The sequence below is a fragment of the Ovis canadensis genome, chromosome 14 (genome assembly GCF_042477335.2).
Source record: "Ovis canadensis isolate MfBH-ARS-UI-01 breed Bighorn chromosome 14, ARS-UI_OviCan_v2, whole genome shotgun sequence".
In the NCBI taxonomy this organism is placed as follows: domain Eukaryota; kingdom Metazoa; phylum Chordata; class Mammalia; order Artiodactyla; family Bovidae; genus Ovis; species Ovis canadensis.
Genome location: NC_091258.1, coordinates 68977470 through 68998498, shown reverse-complemented (window position 1 = coordinate 68998498; position 21029 = coordinate 68977470). Strand labels below are relative to the sequence as shown.

The 21029-nt window shown below is 51.2% G+C and overlaps 2 protein-coding genes, 1 long non-coding RNA gene and 1 other non-coding gene across 5 annotated transcripts; 1 reads left to right on the top strand and 3 right to left on the bottom strand.

The window, feature by feature from the left end:
• Positions 1–68: 68 nt before the first annotated feature.
• On the bottom strand, positions 69–6703 carry FCGRT (Fc gamma receptor and transporter). 2 transcript variants are annotated; one of them, XM_069549404.1, is made up of 7 exons: positions 6559–6703; positions 5696–5782; positions 5147–5395; positions 4764–5039; positions 1604–1873; positions 865–981; positions 69–557 (listed from the first exon to the last, which is right to left on the bottom strand). In XM_069549404.1, the coding sequence occupies exons 2-7, from the start codon at positions 5766–5768 to the stop codon at positions 478–480; spliced, it is 1065 nt and encodes a 354-aa protein (XP_069405505.1). In that variant the 5' UTR covers positions 5769–5782; positions 6559–6703; the 3' UTR covers positions 69–477. The 2 variants fall into 2 exon arrangements, with proteins under 2 accessions (XP_069405505.1, XP_069405504.1); XM_069549403.1 differs by having other exon boundaries at positions 6211–6650.
• Positions 6704–13911: 7208 nt separating this feature from the next.
• On the top strand, positions 13912–15775 carry LOC138419071 (uncharacterized). Its single transcript, XR_011248851.1, has 3 exons — positions 13912–14018; positions 14759–15403; positions 15507–15775. It is a non-coding gene; the product is annotated as an uncharacterized lncRNA (long non-coding RNA).
• Positions 15076–17698, bottom strand: RPS11 (ribosomal protein S11). The gene is made up of 5 exons (XM_069551224.1): positions 17427–17698; positions 16412–16543; positions 16150–16225; positions 15685–15814; positions 15076–15258 (listed from the first exon to the last, which is right to left on the bottom strand). Exons 1-5 carry the CDS (start codon positions 17439–17441, stop codon positions 15135–15137), a joined length of 477 nt encoding a protein of 158 aa, XP_069407325.1. The 5' UTR covers positions 17442–17698; the 3' UTR covers positions 15076–15134.
• LOC138419836 (small nucleolar RNA SNORD35) lies at positions 15928–16014 on the bottom strand. Its single transcript, XR_011249093.1, has one exon. It is a non-coding gene; the product is annotated as a small nucleolar RNA SNORD35 (small nucleolar RNA).
• Positions 17699–21029: the final 3331 nt, after the last annotated feature.

Sequence of the window (21029 nt, the reverse complement as noted above, 5' to 3'; positions counted from 1 at the left end):
TCTTCCGCTACACCAAGAAGTCAGATCAGACTCCAGCCAAGAATTCCTCAAAATGCCTGGCACAAACATCCAGTAAATATTTGTGAAATTTATTCATTAAAAATACATGACTTGGTATATAAAGTTGGCAAATTCCACCATGGCAACAAGTTAGCCTCAGGAGAGATTTGAAGCCCAAGGCTTACACCATTTATCCCCCCTCACAATTCCCTAAAAAAGTTGAAACGATGAGAACACAACGATTCGGGCCTAAACCCATGTTATATGTGGAGCTGGAAAAGAACCATATATATCAGGAGGGGGAACTGAGGCAGATCACAGGAGGAGAAATCCAGAGGGAGGACACTGGGCTCCTTCCGGAGGCTCAAAAATACCAGGATTCCCGGAGGTCTCACAGCATGAAAAGGACCTGAGGACATTAGCTGGTAACAGCCAGGATGGGGGATGATCGGCAGTTGCTGGGAACGCATTTTTATCCTAAGATTCACCATCCTTGGACAGGCCGGGAGTGGGCAGGAGGGCCCCTACATCCTCCCCACGGAAAGAGATCCAAGAAGCTGAGAAAAGAGGGACAGGGGAGATGATTAGAATCTTTGAAATCCTTCAGGTCTCTGACTGCCCCTCCCCACGTATGTGTATGTGTGTGTGTGGTGTGTGTTGTTTGTGTGTGTCTGTGTCTTTTTCAGTCTCTGTCCTACGCTATGGATTTCTATCCCCCTGAGTCTCTTTCTCCCCTCCAGTTTTCTTTCTCTCCATCTCTCTCTGGGTCTCTGTCCCCCTCTGTCCCTGCAGGAATGAGTCTCCCGATTTTGGAGGGGGTCTCTACCCCTCTCTCTGAGGCACCTCCCTCTTCCTGTCCCACACCTGGCAGCCCCTTCCTCATCCTTCTCCACAGGAGAGCTCCGCCCGCAGCCACTGTCAGGAGCAGGAAAAAGCCGATGACGATTCCCACCACTGGCATCGAGGTTCTGGCTGGTGATTCTGCAGTCAGACAATGTTGTGAGATATTTAAGGGACCCTCCGCCACATCTGAGTCAGGACAGGGGACTGGGGGTTTGCAGTCCCTCCCAACCCCAGAGGTCCCAGCACCAGGTTGTAGAGAGTGGGTGTGGGTAAAGGGAAGGCCACTCCCAGGATGTTCTAGATCTAGAAAGCCCCCAGGTTGGATATAGGAACCAGCTGTAGCAAGAGGGGTCTCAATCACTCTGGTCAAGGGACCTGTAGCAGCGGAGTGGGCGGTGTTCCAACTTGGAGAGGAGGGATGGACACAGAGCAGTAGAACATCAGACTCATAAAGGCCTGGCAGCAGCACACAACGAATGGTCAGACTCCTGAAGACTAGCAGCAGCAGGACGGAAGGTGGTCAGATTTAGGGAGGACTTCCCATAGCGGTTAACAGTGGCCAGAATCAACGAGGCCAGCAGCAGCAGCATGGAAGGCACTCAGACTTGGGGAGGCAAGCAGCGCAGGACAAGAGGCTGTCAGGCTTTGGACGAACTGGCAGCGGTGGGGCAGAAAGCAGTCAGACTCAGGAAGGGTTGCTGCAGCAGAGGGAGAAAAGACAACCGGAAGTCGGGAGCACAGTTCCCCAGCGGGACCTCACCCAGCTCCACCGTGAGGGGCTGGGCCAGCCCCGCGTGCTGCACCACGCAGCGGTAGTGGTGCTCGTCGCCACTCTTGACTGTGAGTGATGACCAGGCGTAGAAGGAGCCGTCACCGTTGGGGCCCATGTCAATCTCACCAGAGCCAATGGCCAGCCCGTTCCGCAGGAAGTGCAGCTTCAGCTCAGGTGGGTAGAAGGAGAAGGCGCTGCAGGTGAGCACAGAGAGGCCGGGACTGCTGGGTCTGGCCTTCAGGCGCATGGAGGGTGGCTCTGCAGACGAACAGGCAGACAGGCCTAAGCCCCAGGCCCAGAGACCCCCAGGACCAGGCCCAGGGTTGTGCAGAGATGGAGAGAGGCCTCCATTCCTCCCCCTCTACCCAGCAGGCCCCACCACGTGCCGCATGCTGCTCTGTGCTCTGTGCTCCGTCGCTCAGTCATGTCTGACTCTTTGCGACCCCATGGACTGTAGCCCACCAGGCTCCTCTGTCCATGGAACTCCCCAGGCAAGAATACTGGAGCGGGTTGCCATTTCCTACTCCAGGGGATCTTCTGGACCCAGGGATCGAACCTGCGTCTCTTGCATCTCCTACACTGGCAGGTGGATTCTTTACCACTGTGCCACCTGGGAAGCCCGCATACCACATCTGATCGTGCCCTATGCTGGCCTGAGCCTAGAGAACATAACGATAAAGGAGGAAAGGCCTTCTTAGGGGTACTGATACCCAACCTGCCCACCACAAGGGTATCCACCTCTTTTCCAGTCCTTCCTACAATGACACATACACGCATCTACCATGGGATGTGCAGGCACTCTTCCAGGCACTAGAGATACAGCAGTGAACAAGAGAGACAAAAGTCCCTGTCCTCGTGGAGCTTGTGTTCTAATGAGAGGAGTGTGTTAGTCGCTCAGTCGTGTCCAACTCTCTGTGACCGCATGGACTGTAGCCCATCAGGCTCCTCTGTCCATGGGACTCTCCAGGCAAGAACACCGGAGTAAGTAGCCACTCCCTTCCCCAGGGGATCTTCCCAACCTAGGCACAGAACCCAGGTCTCCTGCATTGCAGGCAGATTCTTTACCACCAGATTCTCTGAGCTACCAGAGAAATGAATATTTGTGTATATGTAAATGAAAGGGAGGACTTCGCTGGTGGTCCAGTGATTAAGATTTTGCCTTCCAATGCAGGAGACGTGGGTTCGATCCCTGGTCGGGGAACTGAGATCCAACATGCTGCAGGACAACTAAGCCTGAGCACTGCAACTACCCAGCCCATGCCCTACAATTAGAGAGAAGCCCACTCGCCCAAATGAAGACCCCAAGCACCACAAGGGAAGATCCTGCATGCCACAACTGAGGCCAGACACAGCCAAAAATAAATATTTTTAAAATAAATGAAAGGGAAACAGGCTATGAAAGTGTGCTGAGGGAAAATAAGACAGACCCTACAGTCATTCAATAGATAGTGAGAGGATATGAAAATTTCAAGCCAGCACACTTGAAATTTAAATGAACTTGACAAATTCCTGAGAGACACAATGTTCCCAAACAGACACAAGAAAAAAATTTTACAATTGCGTAGTGGTCCTATAACTATTTAAAAATTTTAATCCATAATATAAAACTTCTTGACAAATAATTCCAGGTTCAGGGACTTTCCTAGTGGCCAGTGGTTAAGACTCTGTGCTTCCAATGCAGGAGGCACAGGTTTGATGCCTAAGTAGCACAGCCAAAAACAACAAAAAATAACTGAGCCATGTACTTTTTTTTTTAGCCACACTGTGTGGCATGTGGGTCTAGTTCCCTGACCGGGGATTGAACCCTTGCCTCCTGCATTGGGGGCTCAGAGTCTTAACCACTGAACCATCAGGAAAGTCCCTGAGCAGTGTACTTTAGATAGGTAAGTCACACCTCAAGAAAAAAAATAAATAAATAAAAGATGCTATAATGAATGAATGGACAAAAAACAGTGGTATGAGAGACAATAATGGGGGTTGGGGGGCACCCTTTAGCAAGGGAGGGCCCTACTGAAGAGTGGACATTCAAAGTCAAACCTCTAGCATGAGAAGGACCCAGTCCTGGCCGGAGCCCAAGGAAGAGAATCAAAAGCAAAGGGAACACTGAGGACTACTCTGGTGATCCAGAGATTAAGAATCCACCTTGTAATGCAGGGGACAGGGGTTTGATCCCTGCTCGGGGAACTGAGATCCCACATGCCGTGAGGCAACTGAGTCTAGGCACCACGACTAGAAAGAAGCCTGCAGTGTTGCCACAATGAAGACTTAACACAGCCAAAAATTAATTAATTGTTTTTAAAAAAGGCAGCGGGAACAGCTGGAGCAAAGGCCCTTAGGGAGGAAAGAACCTGACAAATTGGAGGAAAGGGAGAAGTCCAGTGTCACTGGGAGCATTGTGAAATTACAGCGGTGGAAAGCAGCCAGACCATGCAGGGCTTGCAGGCCTCGGAGGAGAGTTTGGATTTTCATCCAAGATTAGCGCGAATCTGTGGTCTGGTTTTAAGCATGGGTGGGATGCGAGCTCATTTATGTTTTTAAAACGTTCATCTGACTCCTGGGTGGAGGAGAGTCTGAACTGAGGGCCGAGACAGAAGCAGGAAACTCAATGTTGGGGAAGCTGAGGACAAAAGAGCTCTAAACTGCAGCCCTTGAATTCCCTAGACATGCCTATAATTATAGCTCAGAGTGACACGTGCTGTATGGACTGGAGGTCACATAAGGTCCTGCGGCGTCTGAAGGAGGTGAGAGAAAAACCTCAGGGCCAGAGTGGAAGCTGACACCAGTGGCCCCTGGCACCAGTGAAACTGGCAAAGGTGGAGAAATGGGAGGGCTGGGGCGAGCTCAAGGGGCTCTGGGTGGCTGTATCTGGCTGAGTGGAGCAGATGGAGACAGGCGAGGCTGAGCTGAGGGGCAGAGGCCATGCCACGTGGGATCACAATGCCAGGCCAAGGGGCCTGAGCCGTGCCCCGAGGGCAAGGTGTGTGCAGGAGAGGGGCTGGGGACCGCTGAGGGTGGAGGAAGACCCTCAGAGATAGGATTGTGGGAGAGCAGAGTGGACTGGAGTCAGGGGGGCCAACGGGGAGAGGCTGGGGAAGAGGATGAGGCCCTGGGAATGGAGGGGGCCTGCAGTGATCAGGGGGTCTCTCACCCTTCCACTCCAGGTTGCCTCGGCCCCTCTCCAGATGCCCCAGCAGCCGGTGTGGGCAGGAGTAGAGGAGGAAGGTCTTCTCCTTGTTGACCGCCTCTGGCTGCTTTGTCCACTGGATGCTGACCGTCCGGGACTCAGGCCAGTCACCATCCCAGATGCCCAGCTTGGGGTCAAACATCATGAACTCCTCGCCGTTCAGGGCAAACTTGGCCACCGGCACCGAGACATTATCAGGGCCCAACTCGCAGCCCAACAGGCCCTGCAGGGTGAAGGGGCCTGGGGTGCCCACACACGTATGAGCGGCCTGGGAGCAGGGGGCCCGCCGTCCCCTCCTCCCTCAGACCCGGGATCCAGGCTCCCAGCCCAGGAAGTCCCCGTCTCACCTTCGCCTAAAACTTGGAGCGCTTGGAGGAAGAGCTTCTCCTGGTTCCTCAGGTCCGTGGTCTCTTTCTCCCAATACCAGGACACCTGGCTTTCCCAGACCCACGCGCCATACGGCTCAGCCTGCGCCCGCAGGTTATTGTAGCTCAGGTACTGCTGGGGCCCTAGCCAGCCCGAAACCCAGAAAGCAGGGGTCCCCGCGGCGGGGGCCGACACGGCGGTGAAGTGGTACTGGAGCGAGCGATGGTTCTCTGCCGGCGAAGAGAGCAGATGGGGCGGGGGACCTAGATGGGACAGACACCCCGGGAGAGAAAAGACCCCACCCCAGACAAAGGGGCCAGACCCTGGCGGGGTCGGGGGTAGGGTGGTGGGGGCGGGTCCCAGGAAGAAGGGGACAGGTGTTTTCCAGACAGACCGCCAGAGGGAGAAAAGATCGTGGGAATCCAGACGAAACGCGGCCGAGAAGGAAGTCCCCCGGCTCGAGCGGGGGATCTCGGATTTCGCTCATTTCCCGGAGGCTGGCACCTCCCTCGTGCCCGGCAGCCCCTCACCTGCGCTCAGCGCCCCAGGCAGGAGGACGAGAAACAGACCGAGCCCCCAGGGCTGAGGCCGGGGAAGCCGCATCCTGAGTGGGAGACCTGGGGCGGGAGGGGGCGCGTGACTCCTCCGGACCCCCGGCCCGCCCCTCCCGCAGCTCTGGCCCGGCCCGGCCCGGCTCGGCCCGGCCCGGCTCGGCTCGGCTACCCCGCGCGCCCGCGGCTGCAGGTGGAGGACCTCGATCCCGGGGGGAGGATGACAACAAGGCCCTCCTCCTCGGTGAACTTTCACCCACTAATTTGATCCGCGCTGGTTAATTAGTTACAGAGCCTGGATAGGCTGAGATTCCTGGCTCAGACTTCGGCCCCGCCTCCTCCTCCTTCCTCCTCCTTCCTCAGACCCGCGAGCCCCGTCCCCTCCTCCCTCGGCCCCCAAAGTCCAGATCGCCGACGCCCTAGTCCCTGAGACCGGGGAGTCCTGCGCCCGGCCCTCTCCTCCCTCGGTCTGGGGGCCCCAGCTCTGGACTCACTGGCAGCCGCGATCCCTTCCCTCTGCGGCCCCAGCTGGCTCCCGTTACTGGAGACCCCAGTTCCTCTCTCACATCCTGTCCAGAGACGACGGCTCCTCGACTCCAGGAATATCCAACCCCGCCCCTACAGCTGTAGGGCACACCCCGGGCCCAGGGGCTGGTCTGGCTGAGTGTCCGTCTCTGCCTCTCTCGGAGAAACTTTTGTCTTTTTTTCTTTCCTCTCTTGCACTGTTGCTCCCTGATTTTCTTATCTTGAGAATGTCCGCCACCCAGCAAATTCATGACAAAGTTGACAATCAGTATTATCCGAGTGCCAAATTTGGAGGTCTGTGTGGGTCCCCTCCTTACCTCCTTGTCCGCCCCCCACCCCAGCAAGGTCACTAACGCCTGCAGTGATAAAAGTCCTCCAGCTTCCACATTTCTTCCTTCCTCTCCCAAGGGGCCTCTTAAAGTGCCCCTGCAGTTCCTTAATATCTTCTGGTTTGACCTCAGTAATGCACAGACCCAATATTCTACATCATACTTGGGGCATCATCCGGCCTCCCACTTCCAGCCCACCTTCCTGCTATAATGCTTCCATTCACTTGTTTTATTGTGGTAAAGTGCCCAAGACAAAGGAGTTACTATTAGTGACATTTGGTGCACTCACAATGTTGTGCAACCATCACCACGATCTAGTTCCAGAACTTTTTCATCATCCCAAAGGAGAGCCCAGACACATTAAGTGGTCCCTTCTCCCCCCTGCCCCTGGCAACCACGAATTTACTTTCTGTCTCCACGGATTTGCCTATTCTGGACATTTCAAATTAATGTGGCATTTTATATCTGGCATCTTTCATTTCGTGTACTGTGGGGGTTTTCTCTCTCTCTTTTTTTTTTTTGGCCTCCCCGCAGGACTTGCAGAAGATCGCAATGAAAATCCGGAGTCTTAACCATTGGTTTGCCAGGGAATTTCCCAGCATGCTGTTTTCAAGATTTAGCCACATGGTAACATGCGGCAGGACTTCGTTCCTCTTCACGGCTGGATGATATTCCGTCGTATGGATTGACCACACTTGGCTCATTCCTTCAGCAGTTGATGGACATTTGGTTGTTTTCACTTTTTTGGCTATTGTGACTAATGCTGCTGCAGACATTTGCTTGCAAGGTTGTTGTTGTTGTTTTTTTTTTTCCTGCATAGCTGTATTCAATTCTTTTGGATATGTACATAGAAGTGGACTTGCTAGGTCATATGATGTATTAGTCAAGGTTTCTTGGAGGAACAGAATCAACAGGATGTGTATATATAGAGAGAAAGAGACTTAGTATAAGGAATTGGTGCACGTGATCAAAATGTGATAGAGGTGGCCGGAAAGAATTACAGTCCAAGTCCAAAGGCAGGCTATCTGGAAAACCCAGAAGAGCTCATCTTGCAGATAAAATCTAAACGCAATCTGCTGGCAGGGTTCCCCTTTGCTTGAGGGGAGGTCAGTTTTCCACCTTCGGCTGATTGGATGAGGCCCACCCACATTATGGTGGGGGTGGTCGGCTCTACTCAGAGTCCACTGATTTCAGTGTAATTTCACCCCCAGACACCCACACAGAAACATCCAGAATAATGTTGGACCAAACATCCGGGCACTGTGGCCCCGCCAAGTTGACACGTCTTTAACCGTGTGTGTGTGTGTGTGTGTGTGTGTGTGTGTGCACGCGCTTAGCTGTGTCTGACTCTTTGCAACCCCGTGCAGTGTAGCCCATCAGCCTCCTCTGTCCATGGGCTTTTCCCAGTCAAGAATACTGGAGTGGGTTGCCATTTCCTCCTCCAGGGGATCTTCCCGACCCAGGGATCGAACCCACGACTTCTGTTGCCGTCTCCTGCATTGCTGGCGAACCAGGCAAGAAACTTTCCGCATTTCTCAGGAACTTGCTGACCTTCCCTCTTCTAAGGACCCTTGTGATGACATTGCTCCCACCTGGATAATCCAAGATTATCTCCCCATCACAAGATCCTGAATTTAATCACATCTTCAAAGTTCCCTTTATTAAACAAGGTCATGCAGTCACAGGCTTTGGAGCTCTAGGGCATAGGCAGCTTTGGGGAACACTATCCAGCCCAGCATGGTCACGGCCACGGAGGGTGCCCTCCCTTGACTCTGCTGTAGTGTCCCCATTCGGGTCTTCCTTTGCTCCTGTCAGAATGACCTCGGGGTTTAGCCACGAGGCCTCTCAGAGGTCCGACCTGAACATTCCTCATAATGTTCCTCCTTCTTGCTTCAAAAGAAAAAGCTCTCAAGGTCCCTTAATACCCACCAGGAATCGCTGCTAAGTGTGCTGGAAGCTTCTGTGTCTCCAGGGACCATTTGCAGCATCTCATATCTTATCCCCAGGGTCCTATGCTCTAATGATCCCTGCTCATGCATGTTTTTGTTTTTTTTTTTTTCCCCCAGGGGGGTGGTGTTTGCAGGGTGTGCCGTGCAGCTTCCAGGATCTTAGTTTCCCTGATCAGGGATTGAACCCTGGGCCCCAGCAGTGAAAGCACCGAGTCCTGACCACTGGACCATCAGGGAAGTCCCTCTGCCTATGCCTTTTAGATTCCGTGGGGTCCTACTATCACATCGCCAGGGGCCCACAATAAAGTAATAGAAAACATCAGGACAGTTATGAAATGTGCAGAGCCCAGGGGTAAATGAAAATATGGGCGCTTAGCTCCAACTTCAAAACGAACCAAGGTGCCTTTGGAACAACGGCCTGGGGAGCTCACTTCTGGTGCTGCCCTTGGTGTCTGGGGACATAGCCCCTGGCAGTTCTGAGCTGTCTTCCTGAATCACCACCTTAACATCTGCCCCTCCTCTCTCCCCTGCACTGTAGCGCCCCCTCCTGACCCCAAGATGCAATCACACCAGAGTTTGAAACCAAACCCCCTCTGTTTCCGGTAGGCTTCTCTGTGCCTCAGTTTCATCTGGGAGGTGGGATAATAATCGTGCCTCCTTCGGTAGAGAGGCTTCAGTGAATCAAAGGTTTGGCACGAGGCACATAGTAGAGCGTAGTAGTAACCTGTTCCCCACACTGCCTGCCTCCCACTCAGTGCGGTGAAAGTCCCCAGGGTTGCACTAGATGGTAGGCAGGCCCTGGCTCTGCCTCGCTCACTCTTGCATCCCCAGGGGCCAGCACAGGAAGCATCAGCAGAATGAAGGAAGCCGGTAGTGAAAGACCTGGGGCTGGTTTAATAGGTCCCTAAAACTTCTAGAATGTTCTAGCAGAATCTGTATGCACCCCTGGAACAATCTGTGGGTCTCTGTTTAAATACTACAGAGCTCGGACCTACTGTAATGCGAAACTCCAGGGTTTTCCAGTGATGGAAAACTCAGGGAAGTGCTCACATACGACAGCAAGGCTGCTCACACATCTGAAGCCGCTCCAATTCCATATTCCTAGACTCCACTTGCAGTCCTAGGGCTAGTTAAATGAATCCAGGTGCCTGCTCCACACATAAGACGCATGTGCTGGCTCTCATCTAACCCAGATATTGCGACCACCAGTTACAATGGACGTACTTGGTGGCGGTCCAGTGGGTAAGACACTGTGCTTCCAAAGCAAGGTGCACAGGTTTCATCCCTGGTGGGGGAACTAAGATCCCACATACCATGTACTGGGACCACAGGGAAAATTAAAAAAAAAAATGTTACAAGACCCTGAGGTCCCACTATAATCTATTATAGGTCGTGCTATAATACTACACGGGGCTGCAACGATGCTTGCCAGTCTGGCTATAACAGAATATTCCTGTGGCCTGTTCTGATAGATGCGAGGCTGCAAAACATTATGATATAACCAGTATCTGCCCTGTTTTCATGTAACAGGCCTGACACCTGCTGTCATCATAAGCTGGGAGCCTGCTTTGAAACATGCTTGGAGCTAATTTCCCTGGAAAATGACCACTGGGGACACCTATAAGAGGCATGCAACAGAATATTCCAGAAGCATGCTAAAATAGTCTCAAGATCCCATGACAAACCACCAGGATTTGCTGTAGCAGATCCAGGATTCCATAACCATTGATACTTCTAGGGCCTTCTGCCAAAGACTTTTTAGTTTTTAAATTTGTTTGGCTGCACCAGGTCTTATTTGCGGCATGCAGGATCTTTAGCTGTGGCATGTGGGATCTAGTTCCCTGACCAGGGGTCAAACCTGGGCCCCCTGTGTCGGAATCGTAGAGTCATAGCCACTGGACCACCAGGGAAGTCCCCTGCCAAAGACTTTTGTCCTCCGGCCGGCCAAGGCGACTCAGCAAGGCTTCGCCAAGGTCTCACTAGGCTTTGCTCTAACAATAGGCTCAGGAATGTAACACAATCACTTCCTTAAGAAGCATCTCTTACTAGAACTAGTTCTACCCCCGATAACACAGGTAAGTCTATTTCATGTTCCCAAAGGGGCAGGGAGGCAAGATTTTACAGGTTAGGAAGCTGAAGCCCCGAGGTTCCCGGAATAACATGCCCAAGGTTATGCAGCGAATGAGGGCAGGGCTAGACTCTGCAACAGAGCCTGCAGCCTTCATACTAACATTGGGAGGTTTCTGTGCAAGTTCACTGCTTCCGGTCACTCTGTGCCTTGAGACCCAGTGTAAGCCGATAGGTTGGGGGTCCCTGAAGAAAAAGAACCAGGAGTGGCTTTCTTGATGTAAGAGAAGCCATTTTGGCCTAAGCCATCTGTGATCTAAGCCTGGCCTCAGTGCTTGCCCTTGAACAGGTCTCAGTCATCCGTGATCTTCAGGGAAGTAAAGTGTGAAAGTGTGAGACGCTCAGTCGTGTCCGACTCTTTGCGACAGGCTCCTCTGTCCCTGGAATTCTCCAGGCAAGAGTACTGGAGTGGGTAGCCATTCCCCTTTTCAGGGGATCTTCCTGACCCAGGAATCAAACCTTGGTCTCCTGCAGACAGATTCTTTACTGGAAGAGAGGGCATACAGAAAAAAGGAAAAGCTGTCAAGAAACAATAAAACAGTCCTAATTCCTCCTCAAAGTATATACAGAACTATCTGATACAATCTTTGAGTTCTGCAGTAACTAAGGCCCCACCCAGGTGAAGGATCAAATGATATTGCCCCTCCAGACTTCAATAACTACAGTTAGGGCTCGGGCGAACTTTGCCCCAGTTCTGTGCTGATTTCTCCACTGCTCCACCACCCCCGCCCCACGAATGTGCTTGTTCCCTTAGCTTAAAACTTCCCCAATTTTGCTGCTGGCGAGACACTCCTTTGGGGAGCGTCCCTGGTGTTCCCCTTACTTGTGGCGAGTTATAGCAAAACTTCCTTTTCCTGATCTTTGGCTCAGACACCCACCAAGAGACGGATCTGGGGTAATGCTAGGGGTCAAGGCTGGCCTGTGAGAATGTGGGGATTTAACTTTTTTAAAAATTAATTCATTTGGGATTTAACCTTAAAAGGATTCATGCACTCGGGTAAACGTGTGCGGCACACTCAGTTTGTTCCAGGTGCCAGGGTTGCAGAGATTTTTTTCCCCCCTTTTTGGAGTTTATATTCCAGCAGTTAACAGGTTAACTAATAAGTGTGCCCGGTCATACAGGATCTGTGCAACAAATATACAAATATGTCATGACCAGGCTTTCCTGGCTATGTGGGACATTCAGGCAGGGAGGGGGCACTGGAAGGGCTGGAGATTCTGCCACATGGAAAGAGGTTGGTGAGAACTAGAGGTTAAGGGGTGTGGGAAGCAGCAAGTGGAAGCCTGGGGTTAGAGGTTCTGGGCAGAGGACACAGCCAGCGCAAAGGCTCAGAGCAGGGAGCAAGTCTGGGGTGCAGGGAGGGTGGGAGGAGCAGGCAGGTAGAGGCCAAGCTCTGCGGCTGTGAGCTGTGCCCAAGAGTCATGTCTCTAGCTGCCACAGGGCTCTGAGAAGGGCAGGTGGGGACCCTCCTGGTGGTCCTGGTCTCAGGGAGGCAGCATAGAGCAGTGGCTTGAAGCGAGATTTAATTCCCTTCCCAAGAAATGAACTGGGTAGCCTGGAATCCTGGCCCCCAGACCAGCAAGGGGTAGAGGCTAGAGACTATTTTTCCCTGGCTCTTTGGCCCCAGTGAAAAATGCAGTTATCACGGATGCAGAAACTATAAAAGCAGGTACAAAGTTTATTGTTAGAGACAGAGCACAACAACAAATGTGGGGAGCGCACACACAGAAGTGGTTTGCTCTGTTAAGACCGAAGCCAGGCAGAGACACACACCCAGACAGAGAGGGTGTGGGCGTCCCCCGTAGTGAGGAGGAGCGCGGTGAAGAGGCGGTTAAGTCGTTTATATAGGTCAGTTCTCCCAGGTCTTTGTTTACCTTTAGCCCAATATCTGGTTCCTTTTTCCACACCTGGCCTACCCTGGGACACTTACCCTGGGTGCGCACGCACCGCTCAGCCAAGATGGATCTCAAAGTGAAGGCTTCTGAGCAAGAATCATTATGGCCTGGTGTTATCCCGATTTTTGGCCTCCAAGGAGCCTTTTTGCGCATGTGTAGGGTCTCCTCTGTCCCAAAAGAGGGGGAGTGAAGATCCCGTAATCCTTTATTCGAACAAGGTTCTGCCCCTCTTTGTCCTTGCCCTGACTATTACCTTAAAGTGTTTACAAGAGACAAACACTGGCTATTTACCCTGTTTCTGTTGTTACTTCCATTTTGCCGAGCAAACAGGAGGCTGACTGTAAATTCCTCAACTGGAGCTCATTTATCTCATCTTAGGAAATGCCAACAGTTGTTACGGATCCAGCCTGAAGCCCACATCTTTGTGCTCCGTGAAATGCAAACAGGAGGCCAGCTGTAATGTCTAACCTGGAGCCCCTCTATCTCCTGTCTCAGTCCAATGGTTAAGAATCCGCCTTCCAATGCAGGGGATGCAGTTTTAAGCCCTGGTCAGTGAACAAAGATCCAACATGCTGCGGGGCAACTACTGAGCCCACCCACTCTATAGCCCTTGCATTGTAACTAGAGAAAGGCTGCACGCTGCCACAAAGAGCCCGTTTGCCACAAGGAAGACCCAGAGCAGCCAAAACAAACAGAACTGCAGGTAATGTCCTCCTCCAGGTCATCGGAACAGAGAATTGACAGGGCCCTGGGGACTTTCTCCTTGGATTTTGTGCACTGACCATCAGGAGGTCCCCACCAGGTCAGGGCTGCACCCGACACTAGGTAGCCTGACAATGGGGTGCCAAGGAGACGCCCAGCAACCCACCGCTGGGAGGAAACAGAGGAGCGGGCCTGTTGTTGTTGTAAACACGGTGGCCCCACCCCGAACGGAAACACCTGCGGGTGGGGGCTCCTGGAGCGGCCCCAGGTCCCCCTCGGGGTCTCCGGTCCTCCCCGTCCTGTCTCTCCGGATCTGCCTTTCCCTGGCCCCCATCGCTGTCCTCCGCTCTCTGCGTCCCAGTGCCCCTCCGCGGGGTCTCCCACCCTCCAGCACCAGGTGGGGCGGGCTCGAAGGCTGAACCTCGGGGCGTGCCCCCTTCTGACCCGTCCCTGCCCCTTCCTGCCCTCTTTGATGCGGCCCCACTTCCTCTGGCAGGAACCCCCGCCCTCACCAGGCCTGGGTAAAAAGGAGCCCCCGGGCCGGTCCAGACGCAAAGTCCCCAGAGGCGGTGGCAGCAGCGGCAGCGGCCCTTCTCTCCTCACGGCCCTGTCTCCCAACCCTTGTACCAGTGTGTGTCTCGGTCCCTGGTACAGGTACAGGGAGGCAGGGACCTGGGGATCCCAGCAGCACCAGGCCTCCGGGTTGGAGTTAACGGGGTAACTCCAGCGCCTCCCCTAAACCTAAGCCTCCATCTCTGCCCCGTTGTGGCTCAGGTGAGGGTCTCTGCTCTCTCTCTCCTCGGCGTTTGTCTGCACCTGCTGTCTCTGTACCTGCTTCTCCATCTGACTGGTGTCCAGCAGAGGGGTGTCTCACATCTCTGACACTCAAGGTCCCTCTTCCTTTCCCCATTTCTCTAGCAGAAAGCCTTTCCTGCTAATACCAACTGTTGAGCTCTCCCCATTTCCTGAGTTTTTACCCTTGACACTAAAGGTTGCCCTGTCTGGCTGTCAGAAATCTCTTCCCCTTCATTTGCCTTGCCCTCATTTTTCCCCATCTCCAGCTTCTCCTCACCCAAAGCCACCCCATCTGGTCTGTCCTGATTCAGTCCCACCTTGAGGGACTTCCTATCCATGCAGCCGCCTGTGACCCCTCACTGCTGGCTGGCCTCGCTATGCCCTCTAGGCCATTTTCCTTACTAGGATTTTTGGGCAAAGTAGTCGCCATCATCTGATGCCTGCAAGCTTAGGTACTTCCTGGGACCCTAAGCAGAGAACTTGCCCCCTCAGATGAGTTTGCTCATCTGCAAACAGGCATGGTGCTCACTTAGGAGGGTTGGCGGGATGTGCAGGGGAAGGTGGGTGCCTTGCTTTCCCGTCAGAAGACAATCCCACCTTGAGTTCAAGACCTTCAACTCTGCCAACAGGCAGCTTTGAACCCAAGCCCACCCAACACACCGACACTGACGCCCAGCAAAGCCAAGAGGGCGGATATTTCTTCTTCCCCCTCCCCACAGAGACCAGAAAAGGCTCAGAGTCTAGAGAACCCAGGAACCTCCACCCTCACTCACTTCCTCCCCAGAGACTTGCAGGGGGAGCTCAACACCAGGTAGAAAGGCCTCATGTGCGCAACACCAAAAGGTAACAAAGACCAAAACATCAGAGGAGGCAGCATCTTGATACAGGTTGCTACACCCAGACGTGAGGGCAGGAGGCAGGATGTGGGCCCCATCTTTATGCCCCCAGAAGATGTAGACGAATCCCATCTTCTACACCAACCCCACTTAATTCCTGGGGACAACCCCTCCCTCTTGTAGGGGCAGACAGCCAGAGCTTTCCAGAGCCTGGGAAAATAACTTTATTGTGTTTGAGGCAGCAGGCAGAGGTCCAGTCTCAGAACTTCTGGAACTGCTTCTTGGTGCCGGCAGCCTTGGTGACCTTGAGGACATTGAAGCGCACTGTCTTGCTCAGGGGCCGGCACTCACCCACCGTGACGATGTCACCGATCTGGACGTCCCTGTGGAGGGGAGCAGGGCTGGGTTAGGGGAGGCTCTGCTCTCAGCAGGCCCTAAAGGCATCTTCATGTCTCTAGGCGGAGCCTCTCAGCTTTGGCTCCTCCAAACCCTGACCAAGCTCCTATTTCCAGTTTCGCCCTCCCCCAGGTAATTACTGAGCACAATGGGTAAGGCCCCGGGTTCCAGGCCATGCAGAGGACGGTCCGACCCTTCCAGGGACAGACCACCACCTTCTTCATGTCTTTTGCAGGGCACTGGAGGCTCACAAAGATGGCGATGCAGGACCCCTTTACTACCCGCCCCAACAGCTGATGACCTCCACACGGCGGCCAGGGCGTCCTGTTACAGCCAGGTCTGGTCCCACGCCACTCGCTCCTGTGCAACCCAACCCCTCCTCCCTGCCCAGGAGGGCAGCCAACCCTGCTCACCTGAAGCAGGGAGAAAGGTGCACGGACATGTTCTTGTGGCGCTTCTCGAAGCGGTTGTACTTCCGGATGTAGTGAAGGTAGTCTCGGCGGATGACGATGGTCCTCTGCATCTTCATTTTGGTCACCACGCCTGGGGGGACGGGGGGGCAGTTTCTGGTCAAGCCCCACAGGGAAGGGAGCCATAGGCAGCCTGGGGCATCCGGGAAGCAGGGGGCCGCTGAGTAGGGTTCCCAGGAAGCCCTGCTTCCAGCATCAGTTGTGCCAAGTGGCCTTCTCAGCACTGCCCAGGGTGGGCGTCTGAAGACCATCGTGAAATAGACATCATTTGCCAAAAGTGTCCCCCTGGGGTCACCAGAAGTCTGCCAACCCCTTCCCCAACCCAGGACCCTGTAGCCTCAGTGTCCTCAGCCCTTCTTTCCTCAGACCCAGGAATTTGAACCCAAGCCCCTGGAGGTCCTCACTCACCAGACAGGATCCGCCCTCGAATGGAGACGTTACCCGTAAAAGGGCATTTCTTGTCAATATAGGTGCCCTCGATGGCCTAAAGGGATAAGGAGGATTAGGGAGCCCTAAACATAGTTCCTGAAAAGAACAAGGGGCGTGGCCTCTCTAAACACACAAACTACAGTTCCCAGCAGCAGCCACTGAGATGCGGATAGGTCAACTCAGTTTGGGTACATGTGCAGGGACACAGGGGTCTCCTCCTTTCTTCTGAGGGTGCCCGTACCTCCTTTGGAGTCTTGAAGCCCAGACCAATGTTCTTGTAGTATCGAGGGAGCTTTTCTTTGCCAGTTTCTCCAAGCAGGACCCTCTTCTTATTTTGAAAGATGGTCGGTTGCTTTTGGTACGCACGTTCTGTCTACAGGGATGAGGAGGAAGCTGGTAAGACCCGAGCAGGCATCAACCTGGCCCGGAAAGCTTCACAAAATCCCATACCATCTTGTCGAGTATTTAACTCCCTGAACTCTGGCCACCAGTGCCAAGCGCCCCAGAATTATCTTCCAAGACACTAACCCAAATATTCAGACTCAACTCTGAACCCAGGGTTACATCAGCATTTATGGTCTAAAACACCTCCTACCACCTGGAGCATTCAATCCTTAAAGCCCCAGCGATACAAAACCATGCCTCAAACACCAAAACTGTTCAGCAAAAATTATTCAAGACACAAAGACATCCAACCAGGATGCACTCCTTAACTAACATAGGCGGCTCCAGAATTAAATACCAAACTGACGGGCTTCCTGGAGTGGCCCTTAGAAGTCAGTTCTCAAAGGATTAACCCTACAGCCTAAGGCCTCCAAAAAGCAATAAAAAGTACTCTGTAAATCTTGATTTTTACTAAACCCCAAATGCGGAGCCTCCAGCATTTAAGTCTAAATGTTACTCGCCTAGTCGTGCCCGACTCTTTGCGACCCCATGGACTGCAGCCCACCAGGCTCTTCTGTCCATGAGATTTCCCAGGCAAGAATACTGGAGTGGGTTGCCATTTCCTTCTCCAGAGGATCTTCCTGACACAGGGATCGAACCCAGGATTCCTGCACTGCAGGCAGATTATTTACCGACCGAGCTACAAGGGAACATTTACGAGGTGCTAATCGAGATTAACGCCAAGACAACTGCCCTCTGCCCAAATTAACCCCTGGGAAATTAACCCCCAAACTGGAGCGCGGAGTCCCGCTCTCCAGGACTCGCCGCTGAAACCCAGACCCCGGAGCGTCGCATCGGCCCGTAGCCCATACCTGAATGTCCGCCATCTTCCCGGCTGCCTGAAAAAAGGAAGGCCGCAGTGGCGTCCGGGTTTCCTTATCGACTGCACAAGGGTTAGAGAGGAAGTGACGACAAAGGGGCGGGGCAGACACGGTTTGGGGCGGTGCCTTGGCGAGACTCTGATTGGCGAACGGTCCTACCTAAGCACGCGATTCGCAGACAGAATGAAAGCCGCCATGATGTTCAAGGCAGAGGGGCGGGAAGCGGCACACTGTCTCGCGAGAGTCTTACGCCATCATTGCGCGCCCGCATGCTAGGTCACGTTGGGAAGGCGTGGCCAGCCTTAACCAGCCTATGTGATCGCGAGAGTTATCGGAAGCGGCCATGTTCCTGAGATGAGTGAGACCGCGTGGGGTTTGCGACCTCGTGTCTGTGTCCGTGCAGGGTTTGAACGGATTGTGGTGGCGGCCATCTTTTTGCGGGGCGCGAGACCAGAAAGTGTTAGGAACATGCACGCGCTGCGAAGCGCCATCTTTGTGAGGGACGGACACTACCCATGAACTTCTGAATTTTAGAAAAGTCGTTTTCATTTGTGGGCCGTTTTTTCCCCAGAGAGTGGTTTCGTTGAAATTTTTAATTCAATTACAAAAAAATTAAAAGGGCTTCTGCTAATTGTTGAGCAGCACTGTCCAATAGTACTCCCCGCTCTGATGCAAATACTGTGCGCTGTCCAACACACTGGCCACTGGCACTGTAACTGGGGTGCCTGTGACTTGAACCTCAATTTTAAATTTTATTCGACTTAAATAGCCACATGGAGCTAGTTATCTACTGCGTTGGTCAGTGCACGTCCAAATCCGAATATCAATTTATTACTTTACAAATTTTTGGAAAGCAAAAATCTAATAGCAATTACCATATACGCAGAATTGTGCTAACACACTAAGGATGGCTCTGATAATTGTTCCCATTTTGCAGATGTAAAAACTGAGGCATAGTTGGGAATTTAACCTGAGCAATCTGTTCCCTGCCTTCTTAATCACCTACCTTTAAAGAAATTAAAAGACGCTTGCTCCTTGGAAAAAAAGTTATGACCAATCTAGACATTGAAAAGCAGAGACATTACTTTGCCAACAAAAGTCCGTCTTGTCAAAGCTGTGGTTTTTCAAGTAGTCATGTATGGATGTGAGAGTTGGACTATAAAGAAAGCTGAGCGCCAAAGAATTGATGCTTTTGAACTGTGGTGTTGGAGAAGACTCAAGAGAGTCCCTAGGACTGCAGGGAGATCCAACCAGTCCATCCTAAGGTGTTCATTTGAAGCACTGATGTAGAAGCTGAAACTTCAATACTTTGGCCACCTTATGTGAAGAGCTGTCTCATCTGAAAAGACCCTGATGCTGGGAAAGATTGATGGCAGGAGAAGGGGACTACAGAGGATGAGATGGTTGGATGGCATCACGGAATCCATGGACATGAGTTTGAGTAAACTCCGGAAGTTGGTGATGGACGGGGAGGCCTGGCGTGCTGCAGCCCATTGGGTCGCAAAGAGTTGGACACGACTGAGCGAATGAACTTAAATGAACTTTTAAAGAAGGAACACGAGTCCTTTTTACATGCACTTCGCACTTTTTGCGTACTAGGCCCCCTTCTGGCCAGTGGTGGCAACAAGCCTGTGTCTTGTAACACCCTGATTTGGGCCTTGGGAGAATTCAAACTCCAGACTTTGGCCTCTTTCCTTAATTAAGTCTTGGCCTGAATTTTCCCAGAGCTCTCGCTGAGACTTCACATTCACCAAAGACCTCAAATTTAGGCTTTTGCTAGACTGTTCCAGTTCAGTGTACAAAGTTGCATTGAGTTCATAATCAATATATATAAGACTTAAATGTATGTTTTCTTCTGCTTCGAATTGCCTTTGAATTAATAATTTTAAAAGAAATCCTGGTACATTATTATATTTGTGTGGGTGTGTTAAATGCAATTTCTTTTGCAAATAAAAGTTGGTTTCTTCAATATAAATATTTAAGTAAATATGTCACATTTAAGTAAAAAGTTAACTTCTTTAATGTAAATATTTAAAATATATCTTCTAGGAAGTCCAAAAATAGATCCAACTCTGAGAATTTAGCTTATGATGACCGGTGCAATGCAAATCCTTGGGGAATATATAAACGATTCAGTAATTTTGTGTTAGGACAAGTGTGAGACCACCTGCAGAAAATTTAGGTAGGTTTGAGAAATGAAGCCATGAAGAAAAGAAGCTATATATTAGAAGAAAACATGAGGGTTTTTTTTTTTTCCACTTACAAGTCTAGTAAAGATTTTTTTAAGCACTGCCTTTAGAATATACAATCTATGCTTCTAACAAACTTCTACAGGGGTCAGGGGTCACAAAATATTCTTTTAATTTTTTTTCCAGTTTAAAAAAATGGAATTATAGTTTATTTGGAATGTTGTGTTTCAGGTGTATAGTGAAGTGATTCAATTTTGCATATATATATATACACATTCTTTTTCATATTTTCCCTTATGGTTTATCACAGGATATTCAATATATTTCCCTGTGCTATACAGTTGATTATCCCTTCTATATACAATAGTTGGCATCTGCTAATCCCAAACTCCCAACCCATCCCTCCCTCACCCCCCACATGGCAACCACAGGTTTGTTCTCTATGAAATCTATTTCTGTTTCATAGATAAGTTCACTTGTGTTCTATTTCAGAGTTCACATATAAGTGATGAATGGTTCATTTTTAATTGTCACTGTTTCAGTCCCTCTGGGATAGCATTAAGGAAGAGAGACTTTGTTTTAAAACCTGCTGTGTCTTCCTCCCAGTGACCTTGTAGTTGTTTTATAATTTTTTTTTTTTAAGAAAAAAGTTCTAGAGTTCTTGAATAACTTGGAAAGAATTTATATTTAGTTTTTAAAAAGGGGGGACCTGGAGTTGCTGCCTACAATATGTGCTAAACTGTGTATGAAAGTTAATGTAGAAAAAAGCCTGGAAGGAAATACATGACATTGCCCTAGTGGTTTACATCTCCAGGTGGTGAGATTAGGTATGATTTCCTGTCTGGTGTCTTAAATGCTCAATACTTTGCAAATTGCTAAGAGCAGCTGGTGAGATTTTGATGATAAGGGAATAGCAAATAAAAGTAACACTGTTCCACTCTGAGGGGGTGAGAGCAATTTGGAGATGTTTAGGTCCTTAGCTTCTAGGTGTTGTTGATCACAACTCAACAGTAGGAAATCCTTTTTGTATTGTGACCAAACACACTTATCTCTGTCTTACCCTCCCCTGCCTTCGTCAACTTGTCTGATTTTTAAGTCTTTAAACTCTCTCCTTTACCTTCTATAATACATTGATTTTTTTAAAATTTCTATTTAATTTCATTACTCTTTTAAGGCTGCTTACAAACCACCACCTTGAATTTTTTGGACTGTGGTGTGAACAGCTTTGGTGCTCGGTAACAAACTTCAGCCAACTTAGTTATCACTTGAGGGCTTATTTCCCTGTCTCTGACAGATCTGATATTTCCTAGCATTTCACAACAGAAATGCAAACATTAGAGTACAGAAGGGCCCCCTCCTCAGTGAGCACTGAAATGCCTGTTAAGCCATTCCTCTGTGTCCGGCC

Excerpts from the sequence above, each read along its gene's own strand:
- RPS11 (XM_069551224.1), bottom strand. Across the intron at positions 15,815-16,149 it reads TCGAGGGCGGATCCTGTCTG|GCGTGGTGACCAAAATGAAG; the intron begins GTGAGTGAGGAC and ends CCGTCCCCCCAG. Across the intron at positions 15,259-15,684 it reads CACCTTTCTCCCTGCTTCAG|GGACGTCCAGATCGGTGACA; the intron begins GTGAGCAGGGTT and ends TCCCCTCCACAG.
- FCGRT (XM_069549404.1), bottom strand. The coding sequence starts at position 5,768 with ATGCGGCTTCCCCGGCCTCAGCCCTGGGGGCTCGGTCTGTTTCTCGTC. Across the intron at positions 5,396-5,695 it reads GCCTGGGGCGCTGAGCGCAG|AGAACCATCGCTCGCTCCAG; the intron begins GTGAGGGGCTGC and ends CTTCGCCGGCAG. Across the intron at positions 5,040-5,146 it reads GCTCCAAGTTTTAGGCGAAG|GCCCCTTCACCCTGCAGGGC; the intron begins GTGAGACGGGGA and ends TGGGCACCCCAG.